General features: G+C 40.3%; 1 protein-coding gene across 1 annotated transcript; it reads right to left on the bottom strand.

Moving 5' to 3' along the window:
* Positions 1-7,139: 7,139 nt before the first annotated feature.
* Positions 7,140-14,640, bottom strand: LOC104462755 (chromosome unknown open reading frame, human C2orf50). Its single transcript, XM_010074870.1, has 4 exons — positions 14,546-14,640; positions 10,292-10,576; positions 7,970-8,009; positions 7,140-7,331 (listed from the first exon to the last, which is right to left on the bottom strand). Exons 1-4 carry the CDS (start codon positions 14,638-14,640, stop codon positions 7,140-7,142), a joined length of 612 nt encoding a protein of 203 aa, XP_010073172.1.
* Positions 14,641-20,320: the final 5,680 nt, after the last annotated feature.

Below are 20,320 nucleotides of genomic sequence, written 5' to 3'. Positions count from 1 at the left end.
AGCACACGGGTCGTGTCCGTGCCGCTTGTGGAGGCCTACCCACGCCCTCGGTGTCAGGGCCAGGAAACGTTAAGGTCCAGGTTGGGAGCATTGGTCCCGAAATAACTCTTTGTTACCTTAACAAAACCCACGCAGCTGTGATCATCAGATGCTGTGTTGGTGTAAAAGGTTGGCCGTGGGTTGTGTTCGCTTAGGAGCGGTGCAGGTCAGCTCTTGGTTTGAAGCTGTAGGCTGGAGTTCCATTTTCTCCCCCGAAGTGGAATTTTGAGTGCTTCAGCTCTTGTGTATTTTGTGTCATGCTGTCTGGACCACTGGGGTGCTAATTCCTGCAGTAGGAACAGCGTATTTCTGACAGCAGCTCTTCTGGTTGCACAGAAAGAAAGTTCAGGAAAATTAAAACTTCATGAATGTTGGAGTTGCCAGATTATGGGAGATAGAACAACTTGCCCAGAACATACACCTACATACACAGTTATACACAAAAATAGTAAAGCACAGTTTTAAAAACTTTTCTACTTAACTGGTTTGTCAGAACTAAATATGGCCAATTATCCAAAGGAAATGCATTTGTACTGATCATACTCATACAGAATCTTGGCTCTTTCATGTCTGCATATGGCAGAGACTACTCGGGGTGTCAAATCCATACCATTAATTCAGATTCTTACCTACAGTGTAATTGCTTTAGCATTAGGGGTTATACACAGGCATAAAATCTCTTTCTTTTTTTTCCTTCTTACTAAGGTGGTATTTCTGTGTGACTTGGAGCTCTTACACAGTTTAGTTTCAGGTCTTCAGCATTTCTTGCAAGTTGTTTTCTGTTTTGATAATGTGTTTTGACAAACGGGTTTATCGCATTAATTCCACACACTTCAGTGGTATTTTAAAACAGTAATATTACTAATGCCTAGGTTGTAAATTACATTGCCGCTGTGTAATTCAGTCATTAAAAAAAGAAGCAGGTACATAAGAGTACATAAAATCTCAAAACTTTAGTTGAAAAAGAAGTCCCTCGAATACAGAACTCTAATTGAAGAATTGCAATTCTGTTAATACAATTCAAATGGATCAAGCTTTTCAGCGACAATAAACTCTAGAAGAAGAAAGGAAAACTTGAAGTTACTTTAAAATAATAACTTCCAAGATTTTCTTGATAACTGAATTCTCAGCCTTGTGGGAATATTGTGTACTTGAGAGAGAGTTGAGTAATCGATCATACAAAATACTTAAAGTTAGTTCTGAGGTATCGATGTGTTTGTCATTTCAGATAATCTGAGGATAATAGAGAGATATTTAAGGTAGAAGTTATATGACTGCATTACCATGTGGATGCTGATCCAACAAAATGCTGTAAAAATATCAATAATACACTCTGCCTTGTATCCTACTAGAATAATCAAGAAGCTGAACTGATTTCAAGCTGTTAAGCAGGTCCATAAGCATATTTTTTTCAACTGTTTTTATATTTAAAAAGGACATTAAATGTTTACCTTTAGTCAGCATTTCAGCATTGCAAGCAATCAGTTCAGCAAAATTACTTACTGCCCTTCCCCCTCCTGTCTGTGTAATGATATCGCTCTACATCTGTTTCCTGGCCACTTTTACTTAAGTAGCAGCTTAGGGAGAGAACAGACGTCACAGTGCTGGACAGTCCTGTACAACGTTATGACAAAAAAAAAAATCCATGAAGAGTATGAGAAATTATTCCTGTTTAAATTATTTAGTTTTATATCAGATTTCAGACTCTTACTTGGTAAGTTGCAGCAGAATGCAGAACCACTTTAAATTACAGTTCAGTGCATAAATTCATTACATTCAAACCTACAGTGCAGATTGCCCGTTTCTCAGCAGATGGGCAGTGGTTTAGCACTGCTGCACCTCCAATAGGAATGCACATGTTGATTCCTGTTGAAAAAATAGAGAAGGAAAATAATTTTTCTGTAATAACCAAAGACAAAAAGCCAAAGCAGATTTTTTTTTCCAATACTGATGTTGGCTTATCATAGCTGAGCTTTTAAGCAAAATAGTGTCTTGAGTTTTGTGGTTTTTCAAGGAATGCAGGGAGTGCTCTTTGATAGTTATTTCCACAGCCTACCATGCTAGCAGGGAATAGTTCTTTTTATAGATAATTGGTGTTTTAAGCTCCAGGTTAAAATAAAGGAAGTTCCAAAACTGGGGAACCTGTGGGGATGGAGACAACCCCCAACAGACGTGGAGGGAGGCTGAGGGTGGACAGAGCTGGCCAGGGACAGCAGGCTGCAGAAAGCTTGCCCTGAGAAGGGGCAAACATAAAAGTTTTCTGAAGAGGGAAAAGCATGCCTGACATGGATTCAGAGTAGCAAGTAGAGTTTTTAAGAGAAAGGTGCTGCTTGAGGAAAAGTTTATTGGTTTCTGGGCAGGATTTAGGAAAAGCAGCTTGAGGCCCTAACAAATTAAATAAAATAATTAAATTAAACCAACAAACAAAAAAATACCCCACCTCAGAAAACTATTGTTTGCTTTAAGATAAACTTCCAATTCAGAAATCTTGTTCTGTAGAGTGTTTTTTATAGAAAGCAAACAATGTGAATGTGTGTGTACATAATACATACAAACATGTGATGCCTGGACTGGCAGTGTTGTCCATCTGATGTCCGTATATAATTATTCTCTCCCTTCCCTATCTTACTGTTTATGCAGTAATTTTCACAGCATCATGAGACCTTCTTTATAGGAAAACCCATTTAGTTATTTTGTTTAGAGTAATTTGAAGGTCAAGAAGCAGTTTTAAATACAGTTTCTAAGAAACACAGTTGGATTTACAGTCATCACTGATCTTATAAAACAAAACTTTATAGTTGATGCCACCTGGCAACTATATGCAAAAACTACTCTAAAAGTGTGAGAAATACAGATTTATATGAACTTACATATGTTTTGTTAAAAAATATATTTTTCACACTTTATTATAAGTGGAACTCAAAATGAGAACGCACAAAATTTGGAGACACTGGAAACATCTATGCACCAAGTTACAATTAGTATTAGCAATCCTTAAAAGTCCACCAGAGAAAGCAGTGTATCTAACTGAAGAATTAAATTAATATAGCTGCCCACTTGTGCTCTATATCTGAAAGAAATACAGATGACTTGTCTAAGCATGTAAAATCTCTTGTTTGAGATCTGGCAGCAAAAGGAAAAAAAGCTTATAAAACTGAAGCACAAGTGATACATCATAAGAACTCTTTACAAGAAGCTTACAACACAGTTTAATATCTACACAATCTCTTTAATAAATGGAATTTCCACTGATTATTTACAGATTTCAATGCTGTTACCATCTCATCCAGTCTTTCCAAGAGACTCTGCTTATGTAAATAAGGATTAGTTGTCAAACTTAATCATAGTAAAAGAAAAAATTATTGTTAAACTTGGCATCTAGAGGATATCTGTTTGCTGTCTTCCACTCACAGATGCTAAGGCAGTTTTGATTAGGACTTCAAATATTCCCAAAAGGTCTTTTCTGGAGGTTGCTGTACATGGTAGAGAGATCTAAACTAACTTCGGAAATGTGGCGCCGGGTACCAGAGGAGGGCTAACTGCAGCAGCATAAAATAATGGGCATTTCCAAGGAAGGTGTAGTAACGGAACAAAACATGGTGTGCAGCTCTGCACGATGTTTCTGGATCACATGGATTATCAGATCTGTTCCACATGGGAAACTTTTGTTCTCTAAACAGTCGCTTTCCCCTTAGAGATAATCGTTAAGGTGTCAAGTGCTTAAGAGTTGCTATTGATTTCAGCAGATAACAGGAATGAACTGAAGGTTTGGGGGTGAATAGAGTTATTCCTATCCAGTTGTTGCCCACTAGTATTTTAGAGGCTTTTCAGTGAGCTTAATCAGGAAGTCAAGGTATTAACTTAATTCCACATCAGTAGAGGCAGTACAGTTGTGGGTTGCTGTTGTCTTGCAACAAGTCACAGAGCGACATTTTCCAGGATTACACACTTTGATGGTTTAGTCAAAAATCCTTTCATATTTTGGCTCCACTTCAGGTATACCTACAGACTTTCCTTTTGTGATGTGTTGGACCAGAGTGACCTGTGCAAAGAAGTACAGCTGAGAAGGAGTGCAGGGGTGTGTAAGGATCTGTATACATATTATTACTGCCAGTACCTGCTGTGCAAACTGCCTGGCGTCTCAACGTGTGCTTCATCTGATTGAGGACAGTCAGGACTACACTTCATCAGTAAAGGCTTCCTGAGATTTTTGAAAGAAAATTTGTTTTTGCCATTGATGGCATAATGTGTGACATAATTACATGACTGTGCCCTTTGAGAAGTGTTCTTATGTGGCTGTCAGGAGGGCACTAGTTAAGCCCCTCCGTTGTATGTGATGAAGGAGTCACGTCTAGACTTTGTGAAAAGCATTTTCTATATGAGTAGTTAGAAGAATTAGAAATGTATTTTCTATCAAAAACAAAAATAGGTGATTAATTTGTCTTTTACAGATGCAATCTAGTTAAACCTGGTGTAATTGAAATAGGATTTTTTTTCATGTTTCCAAAGTGTGTTCTGATCCCAACAACTTATGAGGGAATTGGTGAAAACCCTGTTAAAATATGTCATTCTTGATTGATGTCTGTGTTAACCTTGAAAGGTCGAGATTCCTCAGGGAATCTGTTCCAGTGCTGTATTAGCCTTACCACTCACTAGCTTCACAAAAAGTTAACATAGTTCTTCCTTACTATAATTTAAGCCTGTTATTTTTAATATTTTCTGCCACTCACGTGAAGTGCAAATGATTCCTTTTCTAATTACAGAGCTATATGGGTATCTAAGTTAGAGACTGCTATCCTCTTCACAGACTGCTTTTTCTTCTTCAGGTTAAACTTTAACAGTCTTTTTAATCTTTCCTCATAAACTGTATCTTCCTGTACTCCAGTTACCATCATTGCTTCTCTAGACTCTGCTTAGTGGCCCACATCTTCAGGGTAAGACATGGAAGGACTTGTCCAAAACTGGGAGAAGTCCTTCAGCTGACACAGTGCCAGTGCTAAGTGAAGTGGAAGGATTAAATCATGCACTGCTTAGACCATTCGCCTTCCCGTACCCTCCAGTTTGTGGGAACTCTCTGGGAGAGGGATTTTTTTTTATTCACACACAGCAAACACAGTCAAGAATCTGGAACTATTTAATGTCTCTTGAAACTAAAAAGGAATTGTGTAACACTGCTGTCCTATGACTTAGTGTCCTTTTCAGTGGATTACTTGGTGTGGAGCGAGTGCCCTCTGGAGGTTAGGAAACATGGAGCTCTGTATGCTTTCATTCTGAAAAACAAAATCCACATGCTTTATAAATTAGTTGTTCTTACCTGAATAGGAGCTTAACTCTGACAGATAGTGGACATCTGCCACTCAGTATAGAGTTTGAGACCCATAGCTAGAGTTGAGGTTGCTCGGTATGTCTCAGAGTGAGGCGTGCAAGTGTAATGACTAAGTGTTATGCAATCAGCAATAAATATGTAGGCTCTGTGTGGCCTGTACAGTTTTTGGAAGAAGCTCTAGACAACGCAGCAACAAGGAAAGGCTTGATCTGCTCTCTCTTCTCCCTCTTTCAAATGTTTGAAAACAAACCAGCTCCTAGTGCAGTTTTCTGCTCAGAGGAGAGAGCAGAAAGCATTTTAGCTGAACAAGATGTCTTTTTTGAAGAGGAGGTTCCCATTTGGTGTGTCTGAAAACAGTTGTCCACCACAATTCATGTCTGCATGGAGTGGAATCAGCCCTCACCTGGACCTGATTGTATGATGTGGTCTTCCTTCTTCTCTAGGTACCTTAGCTGTCATCTTGAAAGCTTTAATCCTCCAGTTCTCACTACATCAAGAAAGAGAACTGCTTGGTGCTGTGACTTCAGTGAGTGGGATTTGTCTCTTTTTTCTAAAGTGTCTTTTTTTTTTTTTTCTTTTTTTTTTTTTACCAGAGACCACTTGGATGTTGACAGGGGTCACACTGTTCCAGACCACCTCTTGTCCTTTTGAACTGCCTTCTGCTGCTGAAGTCTAATCATAGGAACAAATAGCCTTAGCTGCAAAGCAATAGTATACACATCTCCATCTCAGTCTGGTGAGAGGTTGTAGCCCATTGTATCAAGGCAATGCTGATGGCTTCTATATTGGTCTCCACCTAGGACTGAGCATGGTCCTGTGGAAGCTACGTACAGTTCAAAAGGCTGATATTGTGTGTTCACACTCCATGCTCTGCTGATTGCTACAGAACAACAGATCATAAAGTTTGCATCTACGTAATGAAGATGCACTAGTGAACAGGCTTTAGGTATTGTGTTGATTTAGCTTGATGATGGTTTCCCTGGGCAACCACATTTTTTAGGAGCTATGAACCTGTTAAATTCAAGGTTGATGATCCTAAGAGTGCAAGACAGGTTGTTGGGCCAACATGCCTTCAGAGCGAAATGTGAAAGCCTGCTTCCTTGTCATTAGCTAAATGAGAAAAGAGTAAGAGAGGGGAATTTGAGAGCAGCAAACATAAAGAAAGAAAAAGGAAAACTAGTGTGAAAATTGGTGTCCGTCCCCCAGCAGGCAGGGGTGAAAAAGCACAGAACACGTCTCACATGCCTTAATTTTTACTGTTTAGAGACTTCATTCTTCAGAGCTTAAACATGCAGATGACAGGGGCTGATGAATCCTTGGCTAACTATGTGAAATGCAACAAGCTGCTGCATTCTATCGCACTGACTTTCAGAACTGAAAGTATGTTGTTTATATAAGGGCTCATCTGAGCAGGTCTCCATTAATTGTTTCGTTTAAGGAGATAAAAGTTCAGGAAGGAATTGCCTTTTGGCTATGATCTTGTTCTTTCTGATGTTAGTGGTAACTTTAGTAACCATGTAGACTTCCATGGGAAGATCAATGAGATCAGTAGTGGTAACTCTCTGTATATGGCCCAGTCACCCCAAATACGAAGAAGATTGTCTCCTACAGCATCGTTGGACAACATCCATCCTTGAGATTGAGCAAAAAATCCATGCTAGACAGTAGTATTGGTCTATCTGAGGAAAAGATTGAGGCATTTTTTACGTGCTGTGGAGTCTGTTGATTACAATCATTCAACTTACTTTGTTCCTGTTACATTTTTACTGAAGCACTAGGAAAGCTGGAGCTCACCCTCAAGTTTTCTCTTTCGTGATCCACTGCTGAAGAGGTAATCCATGTTTACCAGAGCCCTGCCAAGTTCAGTATTCATTCGACTGCCAATACTCTGGTTGGTCGAGTTGGGAACTTCGCTTGAGAACACAGGTATATAGTTTGGCAGTGGCTTCTGCTCCTTTTTATTACCCTGGATAAAACAAAGACCATTAATAAGTTTTCAGAATCACATCCATTGCTTGTTACGAAATACAAGTTACTGAGATTATTTATACCAGCACTTTTGCTTTTGAAATTAGAATTTGAATGTACTTAAAATTGTCATACCGAATGTACATGAAATTGTTGAAGAAATAAAGTAAAACAATTGTTTTTCCTGCCATCTTGCATGGGAAGAGGATAGCACAGGGAAATTAATAATTTTAAAATGTGTTGCATAAAATGTCAACTGGAGCAGAAGGTAGCCTGCTCTAGAACGGTCATGGTGTGGGAGGTTTTTTGTTTCATTTTTAGTGAGTAGCTTGGATTTCAGCATGATTATGTTATTTTACGAATTTTCTTCTAGGAAGTTGGTTCTTCTAGCACTTGTCTTTCTGTGGAGTTGTTAATATTGAAACAGATTGAATACATGCACATACTGTTTTTCTTTGTGGCGTGGGTAGCAGATGAAAGGCACTTCAGTTCTCTTTCATTTTTCCAAAAGATTTTAGTCTTAAAGCATTTGCTGATTATGCCTAAGTATGCTTCCATTTGAAATACTAACCTAGCTCAAGTTGATGGAAAGCAAAAAGGCCCTGGATTAAAGTTGAATGTTTGTTCAAGACTTACCATTTGGTCGTAGTCCTTTAGGAAACTCCAGTTCTGGTACCTTGGAGTAGAAGTAAAAAACAGTGTAAAGTTTTGTGTCTTTAAATAAAATAATTAATGTTGTGTGTCCTTGAATGCCTGTTTAACTGCTCAGTTTGATACTTGAAGCCCAGCTCTTATCCCTGCAAACACTTTGTGCTGAAACCTGTCTTTTCTGTGATGAACCCCAGAGTTTTCTTTATTCCCATATAAAGCCCATAGTACGTGAGTGGGGGTTTTTGCTAAAGGAAGATGAGGATAGCATCTCCACAAGGTATTCCTTGTGCAAATGCAGATAAATTAGCAAACTCCTGAGTCACTCTAGCAAACTTTTGTCCCATGCCTTGAGCTAGACACAGCTTCTTATTTTTCAAATAACCAGTACTCTGCTGGCAGGAGTCCTTGGTAGGAATTCCCAGAGCTGTACTTGCTGCAGGCAAATAACCACAGAAGTGTTCTGTGCAGATAGGCAGCTGTGCTAGGAGCAAGTTGAGTCAGAAGGCCTGAGTTTTGCTCTTCAGCTCTGTTCTATACCTGGTGTGGGATTACAGGGCAAGTCCTGTGATTTTCTGTCCTTTGCTTTCCCTGGCCTGAAATGAAGAGGACAGAAGTTCACCTGCTATTGTAAAGTCTGAGGTCAACAGAGGAAATGGTTATCTACAGCAGGGCTCAGGGACACCTGCGCTGACTCCCTGAGCTGGTTACCCGTGTCTGTGCAGTGTAAGATCATTGACCTGGCGCTGAAGCTGTACGTCCTTCCGAGCTTGAGCTTGTCTGTACAGCACAGCTATGTACCACATGGAGCTGGGAGCACTGGATTTCTGTGCTGCGCTCCCCTGTCCAGTGCAGATATGCCTTAAGTGCAAATAAAAGCGAATCTATGCTTGTTGTGTTTCTTACTATGTGTCTTTGTATAGCAGCACAGCCCTGAATTTTTTTATCTTTCTATGCCAGATGCTAGTTGAACATATCTGATTTGGGTGTTACTGGATGGTGCTAGTTACTGAGAAATGCTTGGGTCTCAGACATTTAGCTATGTCCACTTCAAGTCAGACCATGAACATATAACAGCCTTTCCCCATTATTGTTTTTGGGATGGGGATGTGGAGCTGAAGGACAGTTCTCTGCAGGCATTCTGATGAATCCAGCTTTAAGCATGTGTCCTTCACATCTCTGTCCTACTCTTTTACAAGAGTTTCTGTCTTCATAGCTAGGACTGGAGAGCAGGACGTGCGTCAGCTGTATGATGTGTTATCTCACTTACCTGTGAAAGTGAGTTTGCACCAATATCCATAACTGTGAACCCTGGGGGCAGGCACAGACAGAGAGTCCTTCCTGCTGCCTTGGCTGGGGAATGGGTATGGAGCATGCTGGGCACGTTTGGGAAGTCTGAGTACACAACTGGGAGAGAGTGACACTGCCACCATGGCCTTGTCTTTGCATGGATCAGAGCCCTGACATCAGCCTTTCCCTCAGGTAGAAGGAGCCAAACAAGAGTGCAAATATGTCTCTGGGGAAATCAGAGATGTGATTTGTATCATCTCCTCCGGAAGGCTGAGGAAGACAGGGGTTTTTAGATGGTTTCCCATTCTAAAAAAATCTGGAGAGTGATGTTTTTTCCTCCCTTTCCTTTACTGTGTTAGCGTACAGTTGGAACTGGATCTGATTTTACTTTTGTCCAGGGTATTCTTCTAATAGACATGCTTATGCTGCGTACTGAAGTATGAGCATGAACACTTACTCAAGATGCGTGGCAGAGACAGAGGATCCCGTTTTCGGGTTCCTTCAGGTCACTGGTGTATACACAGTCAAAGCTTAGGTTGTATGTGTGCAGTCTGCTGAAACACTGTAACAATGGGGCATGTTCAATAGATTTACAGATTGGGAATACAAAATCATATTTTGGCAGAACACTCTGTTCAGCGTCCATTTCAGTCATTTCCAAGAATATGAGAAGAAGAGATAATATCAGTCTGTCTGCAATAAATTATAAAGGTTGGCACATTTATATCTTCATTGTGGAAATCTCTAAAAGCTTAAAGATACTTAGCATGCAATTCTTTGCATCTCTTTTCAGCTTAAGCCCTGCATGCCAGGAGATATTATCGTAGATTGTGTCCAGTGAAGGAAAACAGGGACAATGTAATCTTGGACAGAAAGGTGTTAGGGTCTGATCCAAAGTCCCTGCAGAATAAAATTTCCCTTGATAGCGTAGGCTTTGGATCAAGCCCTAAGACTGTCAGGGAGCATTAGTACCGTTGTCAAGATGAGTAGAAGAGGTATGAACTGGAACAAGGGACTTACCAGATTTTTCTTCTTCTCTGTTCAGCCTCCACAGACTCTCTCCAGATCTTATCCTGTTGAATCTGATCCTGGTGCCGTGCTGCCTGCTCGGCTGCCCAGGCCTGAGCAGCCGGTTGTGCAGTGACAGGTCTTCTGAGTTGGGTGCTGCCGAGAGACACAAAGGGAGCTGAGGCTGGTTTCCCCAGAGGTGTGGTTGCTGGTTGCCAAGACTTAACCAAGGTGTTTCTTCTGGATTGGTCCATTTTAAGACTAACTCTATCCCCAGTATTGTGAGGTATGTTGTGGCTGTTAGGAAAGTTAAACGTGTTATTGTTTGCACTTTCAAAGCTCCTTCTCCCCTGATATTTTCTTTTAGCTGGTGATTTGAAGTACTTCTGAAAAAGAACATGCAGGACAGTACTGACAGGCAGTGCTCAGCACTGTTTTACTTCCCTCTTTCATTTCCTACTGCTTTGTGTTGCTTTGTTGCTTGAATGCTGAAGGAGTTTTCATGGCAACAGCAATTTTGTAGGAAAGGACTGTTACTGAAAGCCGTCAGATCTCCAGCTGTAACCAACTCTCAGCTTACTAGGTGATTACTGCTGCTTGCAGCTGAGACCACCCTCTATTCAGAATACTAAAAACAATAAAGTGTGGTTTAGGAGCAAAGGATGCTGTGGAGATTGCTGCTGAGTATATCAGGAGGACTTTTGTTGTGGTTATGTAGCTGGAGCAAAATCTTCTGAAAGCTGCTGGTTTCCCTGGTGTGTTTACTGTCTCCATTGGAAACAAGACTGGCTTGCGAATAGTCACCAGAAAGAGAGCAGAGACCCAGCGGGACAGCTGCTGGGGCATTTGGTATTTGGGACAGAGCTTGTTTGTTTAAAATAAGGTATTTCAACTAATCTGTGCTTTGAAAGCTTGTAATTTTCAGATTTTAAAAAAAGAGAAGCCAGAGATCTTCAAAAGTCCTTTTTAAGTACTTAGAGATTTCTGCAGAAGGTATTAAGCAACTATGAGAAGTAGTTTTTAAGTGACTTTAAAGGGCTATTAGTATACAAAGTGAGAATTTTCAAAACAGTGTCCAAAATGTCAGTGTTTGTCTTTGCAGTTGGCCTGTTTGGCTTTTGTGGTATGAAGTCACTTCCTCAAGTATTTGTGACCTTGCAGGAAAATGGAGTATTTTAAGTATAAATTTCCTCTGAAATTCTTGACTGACTTGTTTTTGAGTAGCGTGGATTAGCTCCAGATGAATTCTAGTCTCTTGCTTCATCTTCCTGGTAAATGCTAATGAACTTTGATTCTACTTTTCTAGGATTTTTTTGGCAAACTTACTTGCTTGCAGTATTGGGATATACTTGCTGAATTTGGCAGATAATATCTTCTAAAGTAGTTACAACTATACAACAATCCAAACACTTAATGTAGACGTATTTTAGCAAGAAATACTTCTATATTTGGAAAAATTATTCTGACTTTGAACATTGCAGTAACATAAATTAAGAAAAGGTAAACTCCACCTCAAACCACAATGTTTGCTTTGGGTTTGAATTAAATTTTAGTAGACTTTTTTGTTTGTTTGCTTGTTTTTCTGAGATAATTGAAACCTAAACAGTGATTTTCATCTCTTTCAGCCCAAAAGCAAAAGAAGTCATGTAGCCATGCAGTATTATCCTGGACTGAATGAATGAATTGTTTGCCAACCTGGCCTGATAGTTGTCTCTGTTCCTCTTGTGGAATCTGCTTGTCCTGCTGCGTTTATTCCAGGGTCCTCTCCAAGTTGAAGTGTGTGCAGCTGGTTGGAGAATGGAGTTTCAGCAGCATCTAACCTCGTTAAGAGGAAGTTGAGGCACGTTTGGAAGATCAAATGCATTAATCAGTGCACATGGGATTTTAGCTCCTCATCAGGTCAGGGAAGGATCCTGGTGGGAAGTCTGTTCGTGTGCATGGAATGCTTTTTGATTCTGGTTTACAAAGTTTTTGTGTTATTTTAATTCTAATCCTGCCTTCAAGTCAATTTCTGCAAATTAAACATAATAATAAACTGAAAATGGTTATTGAGCTGAGTACATAGCTTCCAAATAACTGCTTGTAGCCACTGAATAAACTGTATGGAAAGGTTACAAGCAGGTGTTTAAAGTCTACACCATTGAGTGCTGTCTGGAAAGATGCAGGAGTTGTAACTTCCCTGGTTTTGATGCAGGTGTAGGGCTATGAGGTGCCTCTTAGAATGTTTTACTGAAAGTGAACTCATAGGTTAAAGCCAGATCTGTTAGTTTGAGACCCCACAACCTCAGGAAAGAAGTTTTAACAATTTAGGACTTATTTAGGCTTTAAACAAAAGTAAGCTATGAGTCTACATGCAGTTACTGGATGTTTCATAGTGTTCAAGCCATTTCTCTGGAAATAATAGATGGGAATGGGATAGTGGCTGTTTAAATAAGTTGGGTTTTTAAAAAAATATTATAATAATATGACTTTAAAATGTAGCTGCTGTTCCAAAACCAGATGACCAAGAGCTGATATTTTGAAAATTATCCCATTTTCTGTTGTGACCAGCAATCATTAAGCGTTATGCACCCTTAAAGCACATCAAGGTGAGTGCAAGGATGATGTTTCTGGGTGTTTAGAATTTTAGATTCCTTACTGGATATACTAGTATCCCATTTAGGCCTTTTATTAGATGAACTGCTGCAGATGCTGAACTGTTTCCCTTCATATTACCATCTGCCAGTTTAGCATTTTATTTGTTCATTATAACAACTCGGGGCATTTAAGGAGCTAGCTCATTTGAATTGGTACGACTGATTTACTGTGTACTTCTTTGCATCCTGTAGTAGTATAAGTTGATGTTTATTGTGGCTTTGTGCCATATGTATCTATGTAAATTGTTTGTAGGATCTTTATTTTTTGTGTTTGGGGACATAAAACTTGAAAAAAGTTATGAGTGTCACTATAGGAGATGGTGCCTTTGCTTACTTTATCTGACAAGCAGTGTTGGTGCCCGTCATTCTGAGGAAGAACTTGACTGAGGTTAGTCTTTTGTTGTTGCTGGACAAGTGATGATATGCACTGCAAATTCATCTGTGAAAAATGTGTGAGTTGTTTCCCCCTATCAAAGGGAAAAATGTCTAGGGAGGCTTTTAATGGAAGAAAAAGGTCAGGTGTTTAGATAAACCATTTTTCTTTGACCACAAGGGGGTATTGCAGTATCAGTTATGCAAGACTTGAGTTAATGTTTGACTTAATACGCACTGTCTTATTTTTAAAATACACATTTCTGGAAATTGATTGTTTAAATTCAGCAATAGTTGAGAAAATAATGTTTTGTATGCCAGCATCTGATGTCCTGGTACAGAGGGAATTTCTGAGCTGTTTTTTCTGGAAATTGTTATGGGTTTTATGGTAACAAGCTGGAAGAAGGGCACTTCAGAGGCGTATTCCAAAACACTGAAAAACTTGATGGAAATTGTTTAATGCAAGAATACATCACTTACAGAAGGGAAATAGTAACAGGAGATGAATATGCTGCTGCTTTGGTTGGAAGTGCGTGTAGGTCCAGGATGGGCACCGTCAAAGTCAGTGAGACTCTGATCTGATTTTCCCCAGTGGTCCTACTTGCAGGAATAAGGTCTGAAATCTCTTTTAGGTCATTTGTGTTTCTCAGATTCCTCCTTTACATCCAAGTCTTCTACAGCATACATCCAGTGTTGGTGTGCACTTTTTTCCTAAGTCAGTAGTGTGTTGGGATATACAGTTATGTCTGTAAAAGTTATGTCTTCTTAACTTCAAAGACAGTGTTGCCAAATGTTCATGCCATGCTTTGTACAGTTCAAACCATGGAAGAGGGAGCTAGAAGGATTTCTGTGTTCTCCCACTCCTAGATCTATTGCTGAATTTAGAAGATACCTGGTATGCCTGCCTGTCTTTCAACAAGCCCGCCTCTCAAAGAGGAAGGATCACAGCCATATCACATTATCTGTGAAGAACAAGTTTCTGAGGGGTGTGATAGTGATTTGATGGACAGCAGAGCAACTTTCATATAAGAAAGTTTGTGAGATAGTGCACAGATTTAGGAAACACACCCATTTACAAACACAGATGCAGTGTATATCTCATGTGTGAATAAGAGGCAGGAGCAAAATCATCGACTGGAGGAGAGGGCAGCTCTCCAGACACCAACTTTTCAGAGCAGATCACCATTCGGAAGATCTCTGCAGCTTCATGAATGGGATAGAGACCCCTGTGTAAATTGTTCAGTATGAGCAGTGTTACCTGCCTTGAATACTGACATTTGCACTGTCATCGTCATCTTCCTCAAATGGATAAAGATCAGTCAAGTCAAGATTGCAGGCTGGAAGATGGGTCATGGTGATGGTTAGCAGGGTGGGGTGTTAGGTGACTGGTGAGAGGGTGCTGAGCACCCAGCAAAGAAGTGACAGACGGCAGAGCATTGCTGCGGCGCTTTCTCACCAGCCCTGAGCGTTAACCGGCAAGGGCCCTAGAGAGCCTGGAGGTGACAGATCCTGCTGACAAGCGTGTCTTGGTCTGGCAGGAGCAGAGTGCCTTGGGTTGTTGCATGCAGACAAAATGAAAACAAATCCTGCAAACTACCAGTTTGGCGTAAAACTCCTTTTAAACTATTATGTAGCTGTTTGATTAATGGCCTGGTGCAAAGTTTGCTGTAGCTTTCATAAAAAAATATAAACTTCTTTCTTGTCTTAATGGAGTTGTGCTGAGAGAGCCTGGCAGGTTGAGAGTCTGTTGCGTCAGCAGCATAAAAATACCACTGAAGGAATGTATGCTTCCAGTGACACAGAGTCTGACACTTCAAAATAAAATCAAAGTTGTAATGCAGACTGTAAGAAATGTGTTGTGAGTTTTTTCATCCCCTTTTAATATAAATTCTGCTGTTACAAAGTATGTTCACTTTTATGCAGTTTGCTTTATTTGAAACAAAAATTATTTATCCGAAAAAATATTATTTACTTGAAAAAAACATTAAATATCCATAGAATATGCAGGCCTGTTACATTAGAGTTTTCTGCTTACACCTGCCACCTGAGCAAAGTGATGGGACTTCAGGGAGCGAGCACTGCAGGGCTGGTGCGTGAGTAGGGATGTTTGGAGGTATCTGGTTTGAGGAGAAAGAACTGTAAATATAAGAAGTGTTCCTCACTGGCTGATGAATGTTTTCAGTTGGTATTTCAAGTAATTTTGGTCTTTGAGGCTAGATCCTGTCAAGAAGAGATGCATGGACAACCAAAGTTGTCTTCATTAGTTAGAGTTGTTCAAGTCACATCCTCGCCACGGCAGGGAGCTCTGGTAACTGCATAGTGAAGCTTGGCTTTATTCTGTTCATCCTTGCTATTTTCTTGCACAGTTCATTAACAGGTCGAAGAGAATTTCAGTCTATAAAGTGATTAAGTGCTTCTGAAAAGGCTGTGCTTCATGCTGCTTAAGTACCTAAGGCAGCAGTTTGACCTCGGAAGTCTGGTGTAGCCCTGCTTTTCTGTGCCCCTGTGGTATGCGTCTGTTAACAGCAGCAGCTTACAGGTCAGTTTATAAACAGCTGAGGAGAAGCTGTTTCACAAATGCCACAGATATTCAGTTTTCTCTCTCTGCTACCTGGGGCACTATAGTACTTATAAAAGTATTTTAACCTGTGAATTACAATATTCCACAACCTGTGAATTACAATATATATCACTATATATTTCTAAAGTGTCTTTGCTGTTCGGTTGTTTGTTTTTTGTTTTTTTTTTTTTTTTTTTATTCTCTGTTTCTTAGCTATCTCCTCTAGCAGCTAGAAGTATATTTGTTGATCTGCACTTTAATACACTAAATGTTTCATCTGCTACCTGCTCACCATACTCAGAAGGGACATTACCTTTATGTTTTGATGTAAGATACCAAAAATTCTCTGCTGCAAGGTAGGCAGTTTTCAAGTTGGGGTACCTAAAATATGTTTTAAATTGTGCCTCTGGCTATTAATTGAAATGGGCCTGTTTTTTCAAATGTTCTTAAACTTTGCAAGTTCTGTTGGCTGAGAATTGAGCTACTTCCTTTTATTTTTTTTTTCCCCAAGATAAGTGTCAGAGTCTAAAATTGGGAAGCCTCGTCTGAACATGTCAATCACAGGCTTTATCTGTGTTTCAGCAAAGGTTTTAGCATCTTTGCAGCTTTCTGTTAGTGTAGGTTTCCTTCTTAAATGTAGAAGCTGGTGTTAAATCTCATTTCGGGCTGATGTTTGTCCAACTCTTGACTGTTGGGGATTAGAAGGAAGTTCTTCCTAAAGGCAGGATGTTCCCATAACTGGATGTAGGGGGTTTTGTGTGTAGCCTTTTCTTTGATATGCTAGAATCTGGTGGCAAGTTTCCTGAGATCATAGGAGAATTCAGGTCTGAAGGGACCTCAGGAGGCCTCTAGCCTAACCTACTCCCCAGAGCAGGGTCAGCTGTGACATCGGACCAGCTGCTCAGGGCTTTATGCCATTGGTCTTGAAAGCCTCCAAGGATGGAGACTGCACAACTTTCTTGGGTAATGTGTTTCACCACTTGGCTGTCCTAATGATGAAGAAGTTTTGCATTATATCCAGTCAGAACCTCTCTTCTTTCAACTTGTGCCTATTTTATTTTGTCCTGTCACCAGGCACTGCTGTAAGCAGCCTGGCTGTGTCTTTCCAATAGCTCCTTGCAGGTACTGGGAGACTGCTCTTGGGTATCCCAGCAGCCTTATCTGCTGCAGGCTGAGCAGCATTTGGTCACCGGTCGCATTGGCTGCGTTACACAGATCTGTCAGACGTTTACCTAGCTTGTTCCATTCTCAATCCCTGCCTGATTTTACCACATACACTCATGCCCAATGAGACACATGCTCCATGAAACCTGTAAAGGACAGTAACAGAGCGTGCTGGCAAAGCACAGTCCATTTGGGCATTCTTTTCTTGGATCACCTGCACTGTTCCGGACTTCAGGTCAGCCTTATTCTTTCTAGGGTTGTAGAGAGCTTTGTTTTGCTGTGGAGCTGGAAACTTTTGCTCCTTTTGCTCCCTGAAGAAACGGACAGCTAGAACAATGTGAAATCTTTCTGGATGTGTTTGGAGCTTTGTATTTTTAGCTCAATTGTGCAACAGTTGACATGTGAATACTCAGAACAGTAAGGCAAAAATGAGAGGAAAATGGCTGTGGCCCGAGACCTTGTGGCCAGAGCAGCCAAACAGACTTTATACAGTTTTCAGCCTGGACTTCCATTGTACCAGACACTTCATTAAAGATCCTGTTATGGTTTAATGAAGATTATGAGAGCCTGGCTCTTAGAATGGGCTGTATTCCTGTTTTCAGGACAAGTCCCAGTTCTTAGGAAAAACTTTTCCTTAGGTTACTGCTTAATTGTAGAAAGCTTCCAAAGCAGTAGACAGCAATGCAATTAAAAATACTGTTCCAGAATTAGGATAAAAACCCACTTTCTTGCAACTGGCCACTTAATGAGAAAAGGGCAAGACTATATCCTACTGTTTGTGTGAATTATGCACATGATCTACACACGCACAGTGTAAGGATTATCTACCTCTCTTTAAAAATCCAGGTTTTATCATTGTGCTGACCTAAGTGCACTACCAGCCTTCTCCACGGAGACAAAATAAAAAAAACTTTCCAGCAAAACTGAGATTGTGGAGAATTGTTGACCCGTTCACCCTGAAATATTTCTTAGAATGAGGTCAGTGAATCCTTGATGAATGAGAAGCAGGGTTTCCAAAATGCTTCCAGGATCTGGAGTCCCAGAACAGAGAGCAGAGTAAGTCCAAGCAGCCTGACAGCATGGAGAACCTGGTGCCAGGTGAGGTCTCCTACAGCTTCCAGCCTTCCTGCTGCTGAATAGCAGGAATCTCAAAGCTCTGGGATATTGGGCTACCTGCATCCTTGTTTTCTGGGCAGACCTCCAGGCTTCTGTATGTTTCTAAAAGAGTGGAAAAGATAGCAACCAAAACAGGGGTATTCAGATGTGCTTTTTCATTCTTGATGATCTGCTGCAGCATTCCAGGCCATTGGTAGTTTAAACCATGGAAAGAGCAATCTGCAAGTCGTGGTTCCTGTCTGCTGTGAATGCTAAGGATCCTTTAAATGTATCCTAAATTGTTACAATGGTACCATACTCTTGAAAAAGGCTAATTTATGGATTTTGCAAGAAGAATCTCTGTGCTGTATCTGTTTGCTCTTTGCTCTTTGTCTGTTCCCGTTCCTCCAGGGCCTCATAAACCTGCTGTAATGTGAATATTCACCTGTGCTGCATACCGTAGCTTGCACAAACCTACAGTTTTGCAAGAGGACTAGAAAACAACAAGAATCAAAGGAGACTTTTAAAACTGCTTCTTCTTTTTAAATCTTTTATCACAAAATACAAATTAAAGTACCATTTTTAACCTAAAAAAAAGTTTATGTTGCTTATCTACATACCTTTGTTTATGGTGAGCATTCAGATTAATTTCCTTAGAATAAGGACTTCTCAGCGCCATGGTGTGTCACGGCTGCTTTACTTTATACTTTCTGTTTTATGGACTCCGCTACTGGTACTGTTGTTAGCTGGGAGAAGTAAATAGACTTTGAGCAAAAGATCACGCCATAGCAACCCTTAGCTTCTGTTTACAGTTCAAATAAATGTCTGTGCTGTGGAAATTTATGTCCTGAGGAATTTTCTAAACCACTATGCCAATTGGTTTAATAACAAAAGGATTAATGCAGATAAGTTAAAGAGAAATTTGCTCTCAATACTTAAATGGTGCATAATTTTATTTTTTAAAAGCTGCCAGTAAATAATATATCAATAGGGAGAGGGTATTTTTTGGATTATTTGTCATGTAGAAAATGCATGACTGTTCTGAGGGAGAGATTCATAAGCCCTGAGCAGAACAGGAGTTCTCCCATTGAAATCAGTGTGAAAACTCCCTTGGTTTAATGGGAGCGGCTCTGTGTGTGTTTTGAAAACCCAAACCTGCTGGTTTATGATTTCCTCGCCTTTTTGTTAAAGAAGTAGCTTTTACTCACACAACACTTCTATTGACTGAGTTGGACATTTTGTTAGAGAAAAGCTAGTGGAGTAAGTTCTGTGCCTCTGCAAGTCCTAGCTGCAAGTGGATTTCAGGCCTTCAAAGGATATGCCAGGAAAGGACATTTTTTCCTTTCTGCAGCTGATACTGAGACACTGTTGCTAGCAGTGCTTTGGGGTTTTTTTTTTTATATGCAAATTAGCAAAGTTTTTTTTCCGAATTGTAAACATTCCTTATTCCTTAGAGATTTCACCCATACGTGTTGGTCCTTCAGCTGCCTTGCCTTTGCACTTGGCCAGTCGTGCAGAAGGGTTTCGCCATGGAGGGTGGCTGGAGAAGCTGATTAGGAGGCAGGGCAGGATTGGGTATGTGATGATGTGCTTCTGGTTTGGTTCCCACCCATGTCTGTGTGTACTGCAGAATAACCGATGTTTTAACTTAAATACAAATGTGGTATCTGGCCAGCTGGTGGCACAGCTTCTGATGATATCACAGGACAAATGAATCATGTGTAATCCCAACCAAAACTGGGCCAACCAACAGGTCCAGTGGTTGTGAGCTGGGTTCACTGCTCAAAAAAATGGGTGCTTTAGCTTGAGCAGCTGTGTTGTGATAGTGTTCAGTGTTCTTCTGCCACGCGCTAAACGCAGCAATGTGCCATTGCATGGTCAGAATTTAAAAATATCTTCTAAGTAGCAAATCTGACATCTATGATCCTCAAATAAACCAGATGAAATGTACCTTGTAGAATATTATTTTGTCTCTTCTGTACTGTGGTGAAGAACTGAGGGTTACATGCAACTCTTGAATTCATTCTGGACAGCATATAGAGCAGAGGTCCTATGTATATACGAAATGGGGGCCACCAGATATAGGATACCCTATATCTGAACACCCTAATGAGCTCAGCAGAGTGGGGTCACTTTTTAGGCTGGTGGTGGTGGGCACAGTGTATCTCTGTGTGGACTGGGGGTATTGGCTGGATGGTACTGGAAAGGTGGGAA

The sequence above is a fragment of the Pterocles gutturalis genome, unplaced genomic scaffold, assembly GCF_000699245.1.
Source record: "Pterocles gutturalis isolate BGI_N339 unplaced genomic scaffold, ASM69924v1 scaffold2886, whole genome shotgun sequence".
In the NCBI taxonomy this organism is placed as follows: Eukaryota; Metazoa; Chordata; class Aves; order Pterocliformes; family Pteroclidae; genus Pterocles; species Pterocles gutturalis.
The sequence above is the reverse complement of the archived record's forward strand: the minus strand, read 5'-3'. Positions and strand labels throughout refer to the sequence as shown.